Source organism: Notamacropus eugenii, chromosome 3, assembly GCF_028372415.1.
Source record: "Notamacropus eugenii isolate mMacEug1 chromosome 3, mMacEug1.pri_v2, whole genome shotgun sequence".
Taxonomy (NCBI): Eukaryota; Metazoa; Chordata; class Mammalia; order Diprotodontia; family Macropodidae; genus Notamacropus; species Notamacropus eugenii.
In genome coordinates, this window is record NC_092874.1 from 434,223,330 (window position 1) to 434,244,468 (window position 21,139).

At 40.7% G+C, this 21,139-nt stretch overlaps 1 protein-coding gene across 2 annotated transcripts in view; it reads right to left on the reverse strand.

The window, feature by feature from the left end:
• Window positions 1-21,139, reverse strand: part of SLC6A11 (solute carrier family 6 member 11) — a 173,976-nt gene that overhangs the window by 25,659 nt on the left and 127,178 nt on the right. For both annotated transcript variants that reach the window (XM_072598488.1, XM_072598487.1), the window contains 2 exons: window positions 11,115-11,218; window positions 1,185-1,309 (listed from right to left, as the gene is read on the reverse strand). In XM_072598488.1, coding sequence (XP_072454589.1) covers window positions 1,185-1,309; window positions 11,115-11,218 — 229 coding nt within the window. The remainder of the gene's footprint in view (window positions 1-1,184; window positions 1,310-11,114; window positions 11,219-21,139) is intronic.

Here is a 21,139-nt window from a genome sequence, read left to right on the forward strand (position 1 = left end):
TACCTATTATTTATAGGATTCCTCTCCCATTAAAATATAAGGTCCTCAAGGAAGGAGATGTTTTGCTTTTCTTTGAGGTTAGTATTGGCACATGGTAAATGCTTAATAAATGCTTGATGACTATCAACTGTTTGTATAGCATTTCAAAGTGGGCCAAGTGTTTCACATTTTCTCATTTAAGTCTCCCGAAGATCCTGTGAAATGGGTACTACAGTTACCAAATCCTGATTTTTACAGATAAGGAAACTGAGGCTCAGAGAGATTAATTGACTTGCCTATGGTCACACAGCTAGTAAGTATGGGGGGGTAGATTTGAACCCAGACCAAGTCCAGCATTCAATCGATTTTACCACAATAAGATAATGTATGTAAAATTCTTTGTCAACTTTAAAATGTTACATGTATACCCATGCCCCACTCTTCTCTCTCTGTATGTATGTGCATATATGCATACATATATATATACATATATGTGTGTAAGTGTGTATATACAGTGCATATGTCATATATACATCATTCATCATCAGTTTATTCAAGTTAAAAGACACATCTTTTGGGGGGAGGGGCAATCAGGGCTAAGTGAGTTGCCCAGAGTCACACAACTATAGTAAACGTCAAGGCCAGATTTGAACTCAGGTTCTCCTGGCTCCAGGGCTGATACTCTATCCACTGTGTCACCTGGCTACCCCGAACAGATCCTTTCTTATAAACAATGGCATCCTCTTAAGATAAAAGGTAGCATACCTTGTCAGTCTTTACTACTTTTTTTTCCTATTTAGTTGAGAAGGAAGGGGAAGGGGGGCAAGTGTTTATCAAATGCCTTCTATGTACTAGACACCATAGTAAGTGTATTAACAATATTATCTCCTTTCGTTCTCACAACCTGTGAGGTAGATACTACTATTATCTCCTTTGTAGGGTTGAGGTAACTGAGGCAGAGAAGGGGTGAGTGACTTGCCCATGGTCCTATGACTAGGAAATATCAGAAGCTGGATTTGCACTCAGGTCTTCTGGACTCTAGGCTCAGAGCTCTAGTCACTGTGCCTTTAGCTGCCTTTGGTTTCACTGGTTGGGAGGTATCAATTGAGGATGTTAATGATCACTTTGGAAACAGAATTTATCAATACATTAAGAAACAAATAGAGAAAAGTCAAATGGTTCTCCTCTCCTCTAGGCAAACATACCTGATTCTGCTACCTCAGCAATGGGTACCCCCTGTTCATATGCCATGAAGCCAAGGACAGAGAAGATTGCAAACCCGGCCACAAAGCTGGTGCCACTGTTCAGACAGCACAGCATGATGCAGTCTCTGGAGGAGAGAAGGAAGAAGACCTTACACAGGACGGCACTGGACAGTTTTCAGGACATAGTAGTATAGACTTTGCTCCACGTAGGGAGGCGCCAATTTTACTCATTGGTGAATAGGTTGGTAATAAGGACAATTCATATTTAGGTAACACTCCATAGTACAAAAAGCACTTTCATCATGACAGTTTTGTCAAGTAACGTATGCAGTGCTATTCCCATTTACTGGACTTTTTACAATAGTTTTATCAAGTAATGTACATGGTGTTATTCCCATTTTCTGGATGAGGAATCAGGCTCAGAGGGACTTGACCACAGTATTAGGAAATCAGAAGAATTGAGTTCAAATCCTTACTCTTTCACTCCCTGTGTGACCTGGGGTGAATCATTCTATTTCTTTGGGCCTCAGTTTCTTTATCTGTACAATGAACTGGTTGGAGGAGATGGCTTTTAACTTCCCTTCCAGCTCTAAATTTTTAACATATAAAAAGTATCAGAGAGGAGATTTGCACTAAAGTCTTTTGACTCCCAAGTCTAGCCCTTTCTTCTGTATGGGCCTCTAGATGGTGCCATAGTATATGGAAGAGACAGGCCTGGAGTCAGGAACAGCTGAGTTCAAATTTGACCTCAGATACTTACTAGCTCTGTGACCCTGGGCACGTCACTTAATGCCTGTCTGCCTCAGTTTCCTCACCCATAAAATGGGGATAATAACAGCACCTGCCTCCCAGGGTTTTTGTGAGGATCAAAATGAGATAATAATTGTGAAGCACTTAGTAAGTGCTATAGAAATGTTGGTTATTATTATTTTTAATCTCCACTATGCTGGACAGCAACAATCTTCTGCTTTCTGGCAGACTGTGACCATCAAAATAACACCGTTTCCTCAGCATTTCATATTTTGTTAGTCTCTTTCCCATATTTAGTGATAATAAGACTACATTTTCTTGAGACTTCAGGTTAATTTACAAAGAGCTGTCATTTGATCCTGGTTTCAACCCTGGGAGGGAAGGCTGATGTGATTCTCATTTGGCGAAGAAACTGAGGTTCAGAAAGTGAAGGGACTTGCCCAAGGTCACATGGGGAGGAAGAAATTAGTTAATTTAATTAATTAGGGCCAAGTCATCTGATCCCTAGATTCATTGCTCTAACTTCCCAGTAAACAAATGAGAATAAAAACAAATGCTCTTCCCACTATATAGAGAAGTACCCTCGAGTTTAAGAAAGATTCAAAGCTTTGCCCAAGAACACGGCATTCCCCTGAATCTCAAAACTATCAAAATGGAGCAGAGACAACCAGCAACAACAAGGGAGAGAGGTCAGTTCCACCTGATCCTCACTGGGGACCATGTGAAACCAGAAAAAAGCAATCAGGAAAGTCCCATGCTCGACCACCCTAAGAGGGAACTAGAATTCCCGATGGTTGTCAATGACACTATTTAGCATGCTGGGGTAGAGTTGGGGATGGGGGAAAGCCCTAGGCTTAGCACTAAAAGACCTGGGTTCCAGTCCTAACTCTGACACTTACTTGTTGGGTGGCCCTGGGAAAAATCAAAATCACTTCTTTTAATGGTCTCCATTTCTTCATCTCTAAAATGGGGATGGTGATACTCAGCTCAGGGAAGCTGCAACTTCTTATAGAAACGTGAATCACTGTCATCACACAGAATTAGAAGATATTACAGCCCTTCTAGAGCCCAGTCAGACTGGCCTTTTGTTGTTCCTCATGGACGGTGTTACATCTCTGACATCCCCATCTGCATGTTTTGTCTTCTCATGCCTGGAATGCTTTCTCTCTTCACTTTTTTTTCTTAGAAACCCTTGTTTGCTTCAAAACTCAGTCCATATACCCTCTCTTAAAGGAAGACTTCCCTGATTTCTCAACAGCGAGTGCCTCCCCAGATCTTCCAAATTACCTTGTATTTATTTCCTATATATTTTTTATGTTCTTATATGGGTATGTTTTTTCCCACGATAGAATGTGAACTCCATGAAGCCAGAGCCTGTTTTGTTCTTGTCTTTGCATTTCTAGGACCGAGCGCAGTGCCAAGCACAGACCTGTCACTTAATACATGCTTTCTTATTTGAATTATGGGAATGGGTTGCTCAAGGTCAGGAAAAACACATTAGAATATTTCTTAACTTGGGTCCACAGACTTTCAAAGGAAAATGGACAGATGTCAGGAAGTCTATGAACTTGGATGGGAAAAAATCTGAATCTTTATTTTCCCTAAATTATTAGCTATTTCTTCCATTACAATTTTGATTTTCTGAAAAGGGGTCTACAGGCTTCCCCATGGGCCACTAACGGGGCCCATGACACAAACAAGATTATGGACATTAGGATCTCATTTCTGTGAGTGGAAAGGAAATCACCCCAAAGAGCTCAGAGAATTTCAACCTTCTCTGATTCTATAATCATGTTCATGTTACAGAGGACCCTGAGATTGAGAGATGGGTAAGTAATTTACCCACAGCTGATCTGGGTTCAAATACTGCCTCAGATAATTACTAGCTGTGTGACATGGATAAGTCACTTAACCCTTCTATGCCTCAGTTTCCTTACTTATAAAATGAGGTGGTTGGAATTAATGGCTCTGAATCTATGATCTTAGGAACTCAAGGTGGGAGGGATGAGAGAATGATGTAGGGAGGGGAAGGAAGGCATAATTCTGAGAAAGAGGCCTTCAGGGTAATGGATAATCAGCAATGATTACTGATGGAGAAATGTTCTTGTGCTCTTCATTATTGCAAATCCCCAAGGCCAGGGATTCCATCTTTGAGAAGCCATTTCCCTGAAATAGTGACAGAGAGGAACTTGATTGCTGCAAGGAAATAGGGGTCTTTAAGTGACCTGCCAGCCCTCAATGTAGAGAGCTTATCTGAGCTCACGGCAGCTGCTCCCCATGGGAAGCTGCGCCACTCAGCACAGGCAGAGGCTGTGTTGGAAATGAAAGTGAAGGGAAGGAATCAGGAGGCGAGCAAGAGAGTAAATGCAGTGACTCTGTCTTGTTTCACTCCATGTTTGGATTTCAGGCACTCATGTCTGCCAGAAACACCATCACAGTGAGTAAGGAAAGACCTGAGGATTGAATGACATGGGCTAGCAGCCCTGTCCATGAGCCTAGAGAAACGTTTCTCAAAAAACAACTGGAGTTCTGGATTTGAGGTGCAAGGCAAGGACAGTAGAGAAGGTCAGAATAGAGACACTGTGATGGAGTAGAAAGCATTTGCCTGGAGTCACAGAATCCCAGAATTTTAGGGGTGAAATGGGGCCGAGGTACCCTTATCCAATCCAAATCAGAATCCCAATTGTTGGGAAATTTAGCTCAGCTGCAATTGACCTCTTTGCATCTGCTATCTGCTGCCCCTAATTCTGCTCTGAGCCAACCAAAACAAATGGTCCTCTTCAAGATCAAGGATAAACAGCCTATCAGTAGTACAAGCTGCCCCACTGGGGACCCAACTGGCCAGTTCCACTTGGTAAAAAGAGTTCCTTCTTTCCTTTCCTCCCTTCCTTCCCCCACTCTGTTCTCTCCCTCCCCCCCTCTCTTCTTCCCTCCCTTCCTTTCCCTTGCCTTGCCTTTCCTCTCCCTCTATTCACATAAGATGTCATACCCTAACCAGTATGTGCTCTCCCCAAAGGAATGTAAATTTTGATCACTGAAACCTCTAGGACCATGCCATGAACCCAAATCAGGCTCTCACTGATTGATGTCGCAGCCAAAGCCCAACTTGGTGATTATTTGGAGCCTGATTTCTCAGAGTGAAGGCAAATAACATTTGTTTCCATTTTGGCTGGAAACCCTGAGGATCTTCCCCTCCCAGATTGTTTGTTTGTTTATTTTTTGATTAGGTAAAAGAGGCCATTCTTGACCAAACTTCTTACCTAGCTAATCACTGAATGAGCCTTGCCTCTGTCAAACTGAGACCTGGGAAAGACCTTAGCTCAACAATACCAAGGTCTCCCACTACATCTGGGGCCATCTCCAGTTGTATTGATCTATATTTTGCCACTGGACCCAGATGGCTCTGGACGAGGTTGGTGACTTTGCACAGCCCTCCCTCACTTAAATGCAATTGACTTGCAAGTCATGGCATCACCTTCCTGATGTCATGGTCTTCTCCAAGAGCAAAGGACAAACAACACAACCACCACCATTTAAGTAACTGAAGATAGCTGTCACATTTCCTCTGTGAGACTTCTTAGGTTAACACCCCAGTTCCTTCAAAGCATCCTCCCAAAGCATAGATTTGAGGTGCTTCACCTTCCTGGTTACCCTCTCCTTATCCTTTTCAAAATGTGGTTCCTGGAACTGAACACGCTCCTCCATTTGAGATCTGACCAGGGCAGAGAACAGCAGAATGATTACCTCCTTATTCCTAGAAGCTGTGCCTCTTTTAATGGAGCCCAAGACTTCATTAGCTGTTTTTTTGGCTACCATATTACACTGAGGTTGGATACTGGCTCTGCTACTTAACATGGCAGAGTGATCTTAGGTCATTTAGCCTATCAGGACCCAAGTTCCCAGAGTTGGACTAGATGATTGGACTTGTTTTTATACACTCCCAGAACCTACAATCTTATTTTTCTTGTAGTTGGTAGGATCATTTTTGAACCTCTTCCTGGAGCAAAGGAAGGAACTGCCCCCAAGCTCCTGAAAGGCTCTTTTCTCTGGCTTTGTCCATCCTGGACTAATCTTCTTGCTCCTGACCAAGAATCGATTCAATCCAATTCAATTTTTAAAAAGCATTTATTTAGCATCTTCTATACCCAAGGCACTGTGCTCCATTCTGGGACACAAGCACAAAATGAAAACAATCCCTTTCCTCCAGGAGCAAATCACTCAATCTGCTAGCATTTAGTAAGCTTTTGTGTCAGGCACTGAACCGGAGATACAAAGAAAGGCAAAAAAAAAAAAAAAAAAAAAAAAAAAAGTCCCAGTTCTTAAGGAGCTGGGGATGGGGGTGGGGGAAGGACAGAGAGGATATAATATGTAACTAGATAAATATATACAAGATAATTTGAGGAAGAGGGAGGCAACACTCACAATTAGGAGGATTAGAAAAGGTTTCCTATGGAATATGGCAAAGCTATTGTTCTTCTGGATTTTAAGAAGCAGAGATGAAAAAAAGGGTATGCTAGGAAGGCAGGGTAGCTTGTACACAAAGGTAAAGGTGGGGCGGGGTAGAGAGTTGAGTTTGGGGGGCAGCAAAGAGGCCATTGGGGGCGGAACATAGAGTTCCAAGTTCATAGAGTTCATAAACGGAACTATGCGCAACTGGTTTGGAAAGGAAGGCTGAAGCCAGATTGTAAAAGGCTTTAAATGACTCGTTATGAACTTTATAATTTATGTTGGAGGCTATAGGGAGACACTGAGGTTTCCTGAGGAAGAAAATGTCAAATTTTTGCTTCAGGAAGACAATAATAAAGGTGACAACAACAATTATTATAATAGCATTTACGTAGTACTTCAAGGTCTGCTAAGGGCTTGATAAGATAATTTTGGCAGAACCCAGGTCTCCTAATTCCCAAAGCTTTTTCTACTGTAGCTATTTGGTATCTCCAGCATAGAATAGTGAAAAAGACCCTGGACTGCACATCAGGAGACCTAGTTCCTGCTCCCAGCTCAGTTAATAATTAACTGAACCTTTTGGCAAGTCCCTTTCCCTCTCTGGCACCCAGTTTCCTCATCTGAAAAAAGAGGGGTTTGGAGTAGCAGAATCATTGAGTTTCTTTCTAATGTGTTTTGACCTCTTATTAAAAATTCATAAGCTACAAACACACTCATGCATAAAGTTAAGTGGTATGTAACCCTGAACTAAAGTTTCCTCTGAAAACATGGTTCTTTTACAATCTTTTTAATTCATTCCTCCCACACATACATGATATGGACAGGAAGTGGCAGATTAATTTACCCCTAAGACTATGATGTGCTGGTTCTTACTGATGTTACAAAGGAGAGCTTTACTTTGGTAAGGTCTACATTGAATGGTCTTGTTCATGGAATATTTTGGCTGAAGCAAAAATTCTGGTTTTTCAGTGAAACTTTGGAAATTTACCTTCTGTTGTAGAAGGATGAAATTAAATAGTCTGCTGGATAGATAAATGGAAGGATTGTGAGACAGGCATGCAGATACAGTAGCCCCAGCTTTCTCCATAGAAGGGAGATATCTGATACTCGCTAGGTGTGAGCTCACAGGCAAGTCACTTAATGTCTCTGAGCCTCCATTTCTACATCTGCAAAATGGGTATAATTATACTTGCACTACTTCCTTCAAAGAGCTGTAATAAGGGAAGAACTTTGTAAACTTTTGGCACTATAGGAAAGTATGTTATTATTACTAGATATTATAAGAGGAAGTATAGAAACATATGAGAGCACAAAACCATCAAATCTGTAGTTAGGTGCTCTTGTGTCTGTATCCTACTAATCTACTTATCATGTGTAGTAATTTTTAAATATAAAAAGACTTAATTTCTCTATTTTGCTCCCAAATTTCCCTACCCCTCCCTTTATCCAAAATGACTTCACAGAGTTGGTAGGAAGTTAGAATTAAAAGGGACTTTGCAGAGAATCAAGTTTGACCCCATTATTATAAATGGGGAAACTGAGTCTCACAGAGGGGAAGGGACTTGTGGCCAGTCATATTGCTAGTCAGTGACAGATCTGGGAGACCCAGATCACACCAAATTGCATTTTATAGGCTCCTATTAATATGTTTCAAGATTCAAAATATTCAGTAGACAAATTATTTCAAATCACTGGAGTAGGTGATTTCTTCATTGTTCTTTCCAGTTCTAAATTTCTCTGATTTTGATTCCCAAAAGAGGATGCCCCAAAATGCTTTGTACCAAAGCAACTCAACTAAATAAGGTACTATCTCTGATATTGATGACTTTGAAGAACAACACTCATTGGTCTAAATTCTGCCATGGTTGTTAATTTAACTCAATCCAACAAACATTTATTATTAAATACCTCAGGTTCATGCTAGAGATTTTTTAAAAATGAAATAGATCTTGCCTTCAAGGCCCTTGCAATGTGCTCAGGGATTGAGCATGAGTACAAGTAAGCAAATATGAAATAGATTTGCACAACCATATAAATTAATTTTAAAGGGGAGAAAATGCTCATGTCTGGAAGTATTGGCAAATGTTTCAAGTAGTGTTAAAGTTGTGCCTTGAAGGAAGCTAGTGATTCTGAGAGGCAGAAGCAGAGAGCAATTACATGTCAGAATGGAGGGGAGGCATGAATGTGCAAAGGCACAGAGGTGGAAAATATAATGTTGTATATGAGAAATAGCTTAGTGGAAGAGTTTGTCTTGGAAGGAGAGTAGATGATGGGGCGTAAAATATGCAGCAAGAATGGGAAGATAGGTAGGAATAAGACTGAGATAGCTCTGAACACTGGCTTGATTATTTCACACCTTGCCTTAAAGACAGTAAGGAACCATTACATATTTCTTGAATAGGAAAGTGTCATGACCTGATCTATATTTTAGGAATATGATTTGGCAACTGTGCAGAGGATGGGTTGGAGAAAGAAGAGACTGAAGGCAGAAGATGAATGGGGAGGAGGCTATTACAATAGTCCAGGCAGGAAATGATGACAGCCTGATCAAGAATAGAAGCTGTGTGAGTTGGGAGACGGGGACAGATCTAGGAGGTAATATAGAGAAGACTTGGCAATTCATGGATGCAATGGAGTAAAGGAGAGAGAAAAAATCAAGAATGACTCCAAGGTTGTGAACTTGGATGCCTCCTCAACTCCTCCTCATTACTCCTGGTTCTGCCCTCTGAGGCCAAAGAGAAACATGGGAATCATGATCCTGGAAGGGTAATGGGAATGGTCAACAGAAATGGGGATGCGTGAAGGAGGGATAGGTTATTTTTTTTTTAACTCACTAATGTTACTTTTATAGTCACACCCTACAGAGTTAAAGTAACTTCCAGTCATTGAACTCAAATGATAATGTCACATCTGATTCTGTTCATTCATATTGTTTCATTATGAAGTTTTCCTATTTGTTCTGCTCTATAAGAAAAACGATGGCTTTCCATTTTTTGCATTTTTCTTTTTTATTAAACCAAATAGGTTTTAAAAATAGATTTTTATGGCTCTCTTGTTTTTACCACATGGATTCCCCCTTGCAGCCCTCCCCTCCCGTTCCCCAGAGAACATGCCTCACTTGATTCTTTTGCACTTGAATGATCTGCTCTTTTTCCTGCTAACACCCAGCATTATAACGCTGAATAATGGAAGAAAAACAATTCCATTCAAATAAGTGAAAATGACAGGAAGGGGCATTGCCTGTCGACCCTGGATTGTAAAGACCAAAGAATATTTGTGAAAGGAAGAGACAGGACAGCCACATGGGCAGAACAGTTGGGTCTAGCTCATTCTTGGAATATCATAATCTTTGGAGGATGTAAAAGGAAAAGACTAGAGCCAGAGAATCTGCCAGTTCATGGTCAAGACATCAAAAGACAGTAATGTCCTTTTCTCCTTTCCTCTTCTCCCACCTCTGTCTCCATCCTACTTCCCCCAAAAGGACTGAATCCATTCTAAATGCTTTTGTAATCCTATGTTTTTAACCTTAAGCATTTCAGATGATTATTCTCAGAAGATGTTGGGAGGTTTCCCCAGTCTGCCCAAGGGAACTAGGACATAAAAAAGGGTTAAAAACCTTTCCTCTAGGGAGAGGATTCCCTCTTATTCATCTTTGTGGGTAGTCACACAATGTTGCCAGGTGCTTCAGTGGATAGAGTGCTGGACCTGAAATCAGGAAGACCTGAGTTCAAATCCTGCCCCAAATTCTCATTTGACCCTGAGTAAGTCACTTAACCTCTGCCTCAGTTTATTCAACTGTAGAATGGAGATAATAGAAGCACCTGCCTTTGAGGGCTACTTTGAGGATAAATGAGAAAATATTTGTACTTTGTAAATCTTCAAGTACTATATAAATCTTAGTTATGATTATTACTTTTAATTTGTTTTGTTATTACTATGATATATTTATTTCACTATTAATATATTAATGTTATATTTACATGATTGATTTATTATATTTATAATTTACTGATAATAACACTAAGTGTCCTATTGAGTTGAACTAAACTGAGAAAAAGCAAGATTTAGCTAGATTAGTAATCTTCAATCCCCAAACTTTCCCAAAGAAATCTATTGTGTGTCTATTCAAAGTTTTAATATGATTTTGATGGACACTTAACATCTACCCTGCTGCATCCCACACAGGAAATGTTAGGAACTATCCAAAAAAGTTGCAAGAGAGATCAATGGTGGAGGCTGCTCAGTCACTGTTCTTGGTTTGACCATGACAGGTGTAGTCCTATGTTACATGAAGTCAATAATGTCCACTTTCCTAAAGTTCTCTTTGTCTACAAAGCAGCATCAACTTCGTCACACTTGACCATGGAGGAGACTGAAGAGGGCTCATTTCCCAAGGCAGTTGGTACATTTTCCCAGCACAAATTGTTCCTCTCCAAATTGCCTATGTATCCTTCAGGAGAGAATCCAGAGGATGACTCCTTATACTCAAGCAATTCCTTGGACTCAGGGTGTTGAAATGTCACTCACACTCTCCCTTCAAGCTCAGTCCCATGTCCTTTCGATCAAACTCAGAAACTGGAGGAACTCAGAGACAGAGCAACTGATTAAGGTCATCTTTGTCATTGACCCACAAGAGTGAGAAAATTCAGCCTTCACTGAGGTATCTGAAAATTACCTCGTACCACAAAAGTGTTATGATTGAGGCTCAGTTTGGGAGTAATATATGAGACTTACCTGTAACAATTGTTATTATAATTGTTGTAACTTCCCAGTGCTGTCAAACATCCCAGGCAGATAGCATAGGAGAAAAATATCTGAGTTCCAGCATCTACCCAGACCTGCAGAGAGAGACCACAGGAGTCATAGCAGAGGAGGAATGAGACAGGAGGGGACAAATGAGGAGATTGTGTTGCTTGATTGTCTTTCTGGGGAACCAGCTAGCATAACTGGGAAACATTCATATAGTAGACCAATCCATTTTTAAAAAAAATCAAATGCGTTGTCCTTAGTTTGGTTTAATAACTCAAGCGTCTCAATTAATTTTAACTGGCTTCGTAATGAATCATAGAACTTTAAGAACTGGAAAGGAACTGAGAGTCCAAACCTTAACTAAAGTATGAATCCAGTGTGAATGCAGTTTATCCAGCAAGTCACTGCTTTGTCACATCCAGTGATAAATTGCTACTTTCCAGGAACATCAATTATACATTAATTTGAATATTTTCCTTTCTCTGTAATCAATGCTGCCATACACTCATTCATTCAGCAACAATTATTCACTAAGCATCTACTGTATGCAGAGATCTGGGCCAGGTACAACAGAATATATAAAGTTTAAATAAGACACAATCACTGCTGTGAAGGAGCTTACAATTTAGTAGGGGAGTTAGGAAACAAAAAAGATGTAGCTATGACATAAAATATTATATGTGATCTAGAGGGATTTAGAATTGAGGACAGCAGGGGAGAATTGTTATTTACAAGGGGCCAGTCACAGAAGACTTCTTGGAAAAGGAGGCATTTGAGTAGGACTTTAAAGAATCAGTCAAAGTTTAACTGTCAGAATAGGGGAGGGAATACATTCTAGGCAAAAGAAAAATTATTGGAAGGAGACACTTGCAAGATGTAAAAAGTCATCACCTATTTAAGGGATAGCCAGCAGTCCTCATTTGGCTACAGTATAGAATAAGTATATGGAGAAGAATTATATGAAATAGGGTTGGAAAGGTGTGTTATCCAGCTATGGAGAACTATGAATATTAGGCAAATAAGTTTGAACTTTACTGAATGGGCAACAGGGAGCCACAGATGTTTAAGAAGAGGAGTGTCATGACTAGAATTAATGCATAAGAAAACTTAATTAATGTAGCTGGGATGTGAAATGTGGATTGGAAGGGGAGAAAATAAAGGGGGAAAAAGTCATTTTGAAGAACCCTATTTTGATACTTAAAGTGGTCAGTAATGAGGGCCCCTATGTAGTTGCAATGGAAACAGAAAGACGTGGATGTGAAAGAAAAAACTATAACATTAGAAGTGAGGAAGAGGAAAGAGGAAAGAATCAAAGACAAGAGTGCAGGAAGCGTAGCGTAACGGATTAACTACTGTACTTAGATTGAGGAAGCTCTCAGCCTCAGGTACTTACTATAAGACTCTGGTAAAATAGCATAACATTTCTATGCCTCAGTTTACTCATTTGTAAAATGAGGAGGTTGAACTTGATGGCCTCTCTGATTTCTTCTAACTCTAAATTATGACTAATGCTGAGAAAAATGGGAGACTAGCTGAGCAACGGTTATTCCTGGCAGAACCATTTAACTCAGAGGGAAGGGTTTAGGGCATAAACTTGGTTTTGGTTTTGGGTTTAAGGGACTGGTGGAACATCAAAGTGGAGATGTAGACCTGAAGTTCTGAAGAGAGGTCAGATTCACTCACAAAAAGGGATTTATTCATTCAACATACACTTATTAAATGTGTAGTTTGTGTCAGGCACCAAAGATACAAGAATGAAAATGAAACAATCGTTGCCCTGAAGAATTCTATGTTTCTATGGGTGAAAACAATGTATTCAAGAAAGTTAATACAAAGTAGATGACAAGTGAATACAATGTAATTTCAAGTCAGGAAGATGCCAACAACGGAGGAGGTCAGGGTAGGAGTCGGCACTTGAATTGAGATCTGAAGAAAGCTGGAGATCCGAAGAGGCAAAAGGGACAAGGAAGGGCATTCCAGGCATGGGCTACCGCTTTTGCAAAGGTACGGAAGTGAGAGATGGAATACCATGTGTGGGGAGCAGCAAACAGCCTAGGTTGACTGGACCAAAGAGCACTCGAAAGGTAGTAATATGAAATAAGTTTGGGAAGGTAAGCTAGAGACAGATCATGAAGGGCTTTAGATGCTAAGTTGAGAATTTCTTATTTTATCCTAGAGACAGTACAAATCACTTGATCTTTGTGAGCAGGGGAGTTACATGATCTGACCTGTGTCTCAATCTGAGGGGAGAGGCTTGACAAAGGAGATCAATGAGAAAGTGTGTGTAGGCAAGAGGTTCTGGACTAGGGAGGTGTTCATAAGAATAGAGAAAATCCAGACAGATGTAAGAGATTCTTTGGAAGTTTAAATGAGTCAGTCAACAAACATGTATTAAGTACCTACTGTGTGCTAGGTGCACAGTGGTTAGACTACTGGGTGTGAGGTGCCTATAGGACATCTAGTCAAAAATGTCCACTAGGGAAAAGGATCTGTAGTACTGGCACATAGCTGTATTTAAAATAGCATTTGTTGATTGATTGATTGATTGGAGTTCAGGGGAGAGGTCTGAGCTAGGGCAGACATTTGGGAATCATTTTCCTCCAAAGGTTGAAATGAGAGCTATAGGACTGAATGGGATTGCTGAGGGACAGAACCTAGAAACTCTGTAGAAAGGGAAGAGGAATGGGGTAGAACCTTGGGGAGGAGGCCCACTTTGGGGACAGGATGAGGACCAAATGAAGGAGACAGAGCAGGAGTGGTGAGAGAAGCAAGGGGAGAACCAAGCAAGTTTGATGCCGCTCATGTTCAAGGAATGCAGAATTCCCATTAGGCGGGAATGTGGTAATAGTGTTAAATATTGTAGGGGAATAGAACCAAGAAACCCAAGTTAATTTTGTTCATTAGGAGGTCATTGGCACTCTATGAGAGAACAGATTCAGTAGTGTAGGGACAAAAGCCAGATTGCAAGGCACTGAACAGAGTGGAGGCAGTGAGAAAGTAGAGCTGGAGGCAACTTCTTAGGGTCTAGACAATCTTTTCCCAGCAGTTTAACGATGAAGATGAAGAGAGAGATAGGATGATAACGGATGGGTTAGATGGCTCAGGAAATACATATTTAGGACTGGGTAGACCTGAGTGGGCAGATGTAGGTAGAGTATGTAGGAACCAGTAGAGAGAGAAAGAGTGAAGAGGGATGGAAAAATTGTGGGAATAAGGTCTGGAAGAGAGATAGGATTAAGGACACAGGGAGAGGAGCTAACGTTAATGAAGGAGAGAGAGAGAGAGAGAGAGAGAGAGAGAGAGAGAGAGAGAGAGAGAGAGAGAGAGAGGTGATGGACAGAAGGAGACATACATTTTCCAACATGACCATTGTGGGAACTGCTTTTTCTTATCTATCCATATTTGCTACAAGAGTTTTTCTTTTCTTTTTTCTTCCTCTACTAGGGGGAGGGATCTAGGAGAAAAAGAAAATAAATGCTTGTTAACTGAAAAAATTAGTCTTTAAAAAATCCAACAGGAAACTTCTACAATAGCTGCAGATAACTGACTCAGCTCATTGACAGACATACCATTAATGTCTTCCGTATCAGGGCACAACTTGAGCACTGATAGTTGTAAAAGTCCAGAAGAGTTTGCTCAATTCCTCTAATAGTCTAGGCTGAGAAGGAAACTGGTCAGCTGAGTAAAGAAAATCCCTCCCTAAGAACCTACCCAAAGTCACAGAATGGCTATCATTTTGTCCAGGCTTCTTAACTTTACATGGATCATGGACCCCCTTTGATGGTCTGGTGAAGCCTATGGGTTTCTTTTCAGAATAATGTTTTTTAATGCATAAAATAAACTTGCCAACGTGTAATAAGACTACAAAGGAAAACAAATTTAGTGAAAATAAAGATGCGTTTTTTTCCAACAAATTTCACGGACATTCTGAATTCTCTCCATAACCCAGGTCTGATCTGATCCATTGTCCCCATTTAACAATTGAGGAAACTGAGGCTTGGAAAGAGAGGTGACTTGCCCAAGGTCAAACCACATTATGGAGATGGAGCTTTATGTTTTTTTGAAGAAGGCTTTGGTCTTGAGAGATGCTTAATATTTTTTTGTGGTTTATCAGAAGCTTTGACTATTGCTTGGGGATTAAATGGTTCCGGGGCTGTCACGCTAAATCAAATAAGGCCGACTACCTCTCAAAGAGAGAAAAACTGGGTAGCAGAAACTCATTGACAGACAAGCTGTTTCACAGGATTGGGCACTTGCAAAACTGCACACAGCACAGGTCAACTGAAAAAAGAAGGGCCTTTTTAGTTCTCAAAAACAACCACAAAAGTTGAAAAACAAAACCCAAACCCCAATAACCACGGAAGCTAGGTCAGCAGCTGGGTCACTCCCTGTTCCCTCGGCTGTACCTCTACTTGGTGAATGGGGGGCGTTTCAGCAGTCAGAGCCCTGGCCTGTCCACATTCCAGGGTCGCTCCAGTTCTAAGCTACAGAACTGAGCTGCATGGGAATGGAACAGAGGATCAGAGCGGCCCTCCAGATGGGAGAGAGAAAGCTTGGCTTTTCCATCTTGCTTTGAGGAGGCAATGGGACTTCACAACAGCAAATTTTGCTGTAGCTTGTTCTGAGGGTGCCTTTGATTCTTCATAAGGTCTGTGGTGGAAACAGCAATGGACTGGGAGTGAGATCAAATTCAAATCTAGGCTTTGCTATGTACTTCTGTGTGACTTTGGGCAAATCATTTGAATCCTGTTATCTTTGTTTTCTTGTAGAAAAATTATGGGATTGAACTAGATAATCTCTAAGGTCCCTTTCAATCTTAAATTTTGTGGTACTATAAAGAGAATAAGAATAATTACATTGATACAGCACTTTATAATTATGAATTACTTCCCTGTCAAAATCTCATTTGATTCTTACAATCATCCAGTGGAACCATGAAATATACATTGTGACACTTTCATTTTATAGATTAGGAAAATGAGACTCAGGGATGTGCCATGACTTGTCAATAGTCACATGGATAAAGGTGACAAGATCTTTTTGAACTCAGGTCTTCATATATTCATACTTCTTTGTTCCTGGCTTGTTTTCCTTATTAGATAGATCCATTAAGAGCAAAGATTGTTTTGTCTTCTGTTGACCTCTGCCAAAATCCAAGACGCTATTTCTTCTTCATTCATCCTTTCCCTTCACTTCCCTCTCCTTTTTCCCCTGTCCCTTCCTTTATCTTCTTATATTCTCTTCCTTAACAATTTCTCATCTTCTTCCATTGGCCTACTTAACTGTCACCTTTCAAGTCTCTATGGCTAGTCCTGATGTCTCTCTTATACTCTAGATTTGCATTCCCAAGTTTCTACTATACATCTACACCAAGATGTCCCACTAGGACCTAACAGTCAACACATATGATGGTCAGAATCCAAAAAAAAAAAAAATGTCAAGAAACTAAAACCATGAATGGAATCCAGTAAGATGAAATTTAATACATGGAAATGTACACTTGAATGGGATAAAACCGGTTGCACAAGCACAGAACTGGGGGCATAGCATGGCTAAACAACAATTTACATGAAAAGATAAATGAATGAATAAAAGCATTTATTAAGTTCTTATGTGACTAATACTGTGCTAAATTCTGGAGGTACAAATGCAAGTCAAAGACAGATCTTGCCCTCAAGGAACTTACAATTCTAAAGGGGGTACAAGGCAAGTCAGTTACTGGAGAGAGAGAGAGAGAGAGAGAGAGAGAGAGAGAGAGAGAGAGAGAGAGAGAGAGAGAGAGAGAGAAGAAATTCCTGGGGAGAGGTGACTCAGAGACCTGGGCCCTGCCATGATAAGAGAAAAGATCACTTATCAGAGTCTAAGGTTCTGGTGGAGGTGGATGAGGATGACATGGTTAGGAGAATGCTGAGAAAGGCCACCCTGAAACAAAGATACTAAGGGTTACTAACATAAAAATGACATGATCTCTCGTCTTAAGAAACTTACATACTACTAGGGGAGGTGGTGGGAGGGGGAATTAGGGAAGAGAGTATTTATATATACCAGATGAGATAGATAGATAGAGATATGGAGAGAGAGAGAGAGAGAGAGAGAGAGAGAGAGAGAGAGAGAGAGAGAGAGAGAGAGAGAGAGAGAGTCCTGGATCTCAAGGAATTCACTGTCCAGTGGAGGACACAACTTGCAAACAATGAACAAACAAGATATATACAAGGTACACCAGATAAATTGGAACTGAACACATTTTGTATGTGCTAATTACCATACTAAAAGATGAGAATATAAATGCAACTAGAAAGATAGTTCCTGACCTCAAGAAGCTTACATTCTAATTGGAAATGACCAGACATAATGAGAAATGTGGCCAAGGAGGGGTATTTCGGTCTGGAAATTCACGGATGATGTGTTGATTTATAGAGCAACTGATGGACATGTCTTGTTGATTGCATTTCCACTTCCACAACAAGAGGTGGAAAGTATGATGTGTGTGCGTTCGTCCTTTGTTGCCAAAGAAGACCACACCATCAGAGAAATAATGACATGGCTTGTATTTGACTTTGTTGTGAGTGAGGGAGGGCTGTGTAGGTCACCAGCCTCACTTCTCCTCCAGAGCCATCTGAATCCAGTGACCAGATATTCATCAGGATGACTGGAAATGACCCAGGGTGAGGCACTTGGGGTTAAGTGACTTGCCCAAATTCACACAGCTAGTGAGTGTCAAGTGTCTGAAGTGAGATTTGAACTCAGGTCCTCCTGACTCCTGAACTAGTGCTCTATCCACTGCACTGCCTAGCTGCCCAAAGAAAGTATGATGGGGTAAGGGAGAAGGAAGGTAAAATGAAACGAACATGAAGTATATGCAATGGTGTGACAGGAAAGAACCAGAGTGTACAGTGGGGAGTTTGGGGCCAGCTAGATAATGCAAATGCTTGTCAGTCCATGGCAAGGAGCTTAGGGCAGGCATGGGTGAACTGAGCAGAATTTGGGAGCTGAGCATACTTGGCAGAAAGTTGATCCCAGAATCTATTGAATCTGGACCAGGCTAGATACAGTAGATATTGTGAATTCTTACAACAAACAGCATCTTTGTCCTCCTTCCCTTTATATCCTCCCAGGGTCCTGGACATGTAGGACCTACTTGGGCTTCTTGATTGTTCACAGAGTTTGGATGAGATAGGAGTCATCAGCTCTATTCTGGTGAAATGGAGGATCACTAGACTGGGAGAAGATGGCAGAGTATTATCGCCACTTGATTTATCACTCTATTATCCTAATTTGAGCACAAATTCTAACTCAGCTACTTAATGGATGACATTAGGAAAGTCATTCAACCTTTCTGAGTCTCAGTTTCCTCATCTGTAAAATAAAGGAGGTTGACTAGATAATTTGTAAGATCCTATAAATTCTAGTATCCTATAATCTGCTTCCTACCCACATCCACTTACAATTTGTTTTTAGAGAACAGAAGAAGAAAATTCATAAATCAGGAAATGGCAAAAAAAAAACACCCCACAACAAAACAGAAGAAATGGAGTTGATAGAGGACCAGACTTGGAGTAAGGAAGATCTAGATTCAAATCTCATTTCAGACATTCACTGTATGACATTGAGCATACACTTCTTTGTGTCTCAGTTTCTCTCATTTGTAAAGTGATAGGGTTGGAGTTGATTGCTTCTAATTTCCTTTCTGGTTCTAAATCTATGATCCCATCATCCTTTGACCAAACCCTTTAATATAAATATAATCAGCCTCATCAGCTTTTGGTCCATCAAGTGATTTTCTGTCAATCAAAGAATCTATAGATATTTATTGAGTGACCACTCTGTGCCCCCCTTTTGCTAGAAGATATGGAGTAGGATCAAAAAATAAGAAGCAATTTCCTATGAAGATTACCATTAGAATGCTCCCTCTATGGGGATGTGTACCATGGGTTCATTTTTCACTATCAGAACTATCCCACTAATTGCTAACATCTCTTTCAGTTTTAACATTCTATTATTTTCAGAAGTCTTTTGATTACCCACTCATTTAGCAAGGATTTATTGAAAACTAGGTACTGAAGGCAATACAAATTACAACCTGTCCCTGCCCTCATGGTGCTTATAGTCTCTAAACCTCCTTCCCATCCCCCCAAGCAGAGATTGGCTGGATGAACATTCATTAGGAATGTTGCAGAAGGGATTCCTAGAGTTGGTGGGAGGCTGGAATAGATAGTCTCTAAGGTCCTTTCCAACTCCTAAGATTCTCCAAGTCTCTGGTTCTCACCCCTGGCACCAAGTCCTGAATAAGGCAGCCAACTTTTTTGTTGTTGTTCAATTTGAGAGCATCTTGTGGTCCCAAAGTCTTGCCAAGCAAATCTATTGAAATGGCCAATAGAAAATCCAGACCCAATACCACACGTGGAAGCTATCAGCAGAAAGCAACTGAAAATGGAAAATGGTAAGCAGGGGGACATGATTTACCTTTCTCTTTGGGGTCTATTATCCAAGGTTATTTTTCCCATTTCCTTTTCTTAAACACACACACACACGCACGCACACACACACACACACACAGAGAGAGAGAGAGAGAGAGAGAGAGAGAGATAGCGCAACACAACTTTTGTAAGCTAAGCTTACAACTTAGGGAGAAAACATAACTTATATGGCCAGGAATAAAATGGCTGAATTAAATTCTTTCTTTCCATCCTCTCTAGTGGGAGAGATTCTCAAAAGATTAAAAGTGGGTTAGGAGAAGAATGAAACAGCCGTGTTTCCAGTATCTACCTGACAACAGCTTTTGTAGGAGTGAATAATTACATGGGAATCACTTCCTCTCCACCTCTCTTTCAGAATTCTCAGGGTTGCTAGGCACTCACGTTCCCACCTTCTGCTAATGCCACATACAGACGCCGATGAATACAGTATATCCTTTATGAGAAAAGGGGAGATGGATGCAAATACCCAATTTTCTGGCTTATTCATGTTGACCTTCAGAGAGGGAAAGCTTAACTTCTTTGGACATATTTAAATGCTAATGCTCTCAGCAAAATCAGTGGGAATAGCTTGGTAGTTAAGGGGTCAGAGATCATCCTAGTATGGAAGAAGTCATACTAAGAATATGTTCTGCTGATGTGTCCAGACAGCACCTTTGGGGAACCACCCTGGCTCTTGGATTGACTCTGGGCCAAACTAAGAGTCTGGAGTCTGGCTTGGGGTCACTGTAAAGTGCCAGTAAAGTGTGCGTAGGTTGAAATGCTGGACTTTGGTGTATGAAGGAACCATTCAGTTCAGTTGTAGGGAGAGGCAATGTGTGTGCATTGACCTTGCTATGTCTTCTCTCTTATGTGGAGAACTGGTCATAGCAGCCCTCTTTCTGTAACCTTGCCCATAAAAGGGAAACATGAAGAAGTTGAGTAAAGCAGTAATGGGGAGGAGGTTAGAAGGAGGCAAAAGGTGGGTTTGGGAGGAGTAAGATAGATCAAGAGCAAAGAGTGCAGACCCTCACCGTCTAGGCAGGCCAGTAATGATTATAATAAAATCTTGTATTGATACACTTTTAAGCTTTTTGAATAGCCTTCAACTCAGGATATAGTAGAAAAAGGGTCTGGATTTGTAGGCAGAGGACCCAGGTTCAAATTCTGGCTCTATGGCTTACTTAAGACAAGTCAGTTTACACTCCCTGGGTCTGTAAAATAAAGGACTGAACCATGTGGCCTCAAATACCTTCTACCTTACAATCTATGATCTTGTACATGTTCTATGTGAACATGTTGTCTTCCCAATTAGAGCATAAGCTCATTGAGGACAGGTGCTGTTTCTTATTTTGTTTTTCTTCTTCCTTTGCATCCTCCATACTTAGGATAGTGTTTGGCTAATAGAATTTCTTAATAAATAGATGCTTCATTTGATTCATTAACAAGCTTATGATCTCATTTGAGGCTTACAATGAACCACAGAAGGAAGGTGATCAGGCATTAAGCGGAAAGAATATTGGTCATGGAGTCTGGTGAGCCTGAACTTCAGCCTGA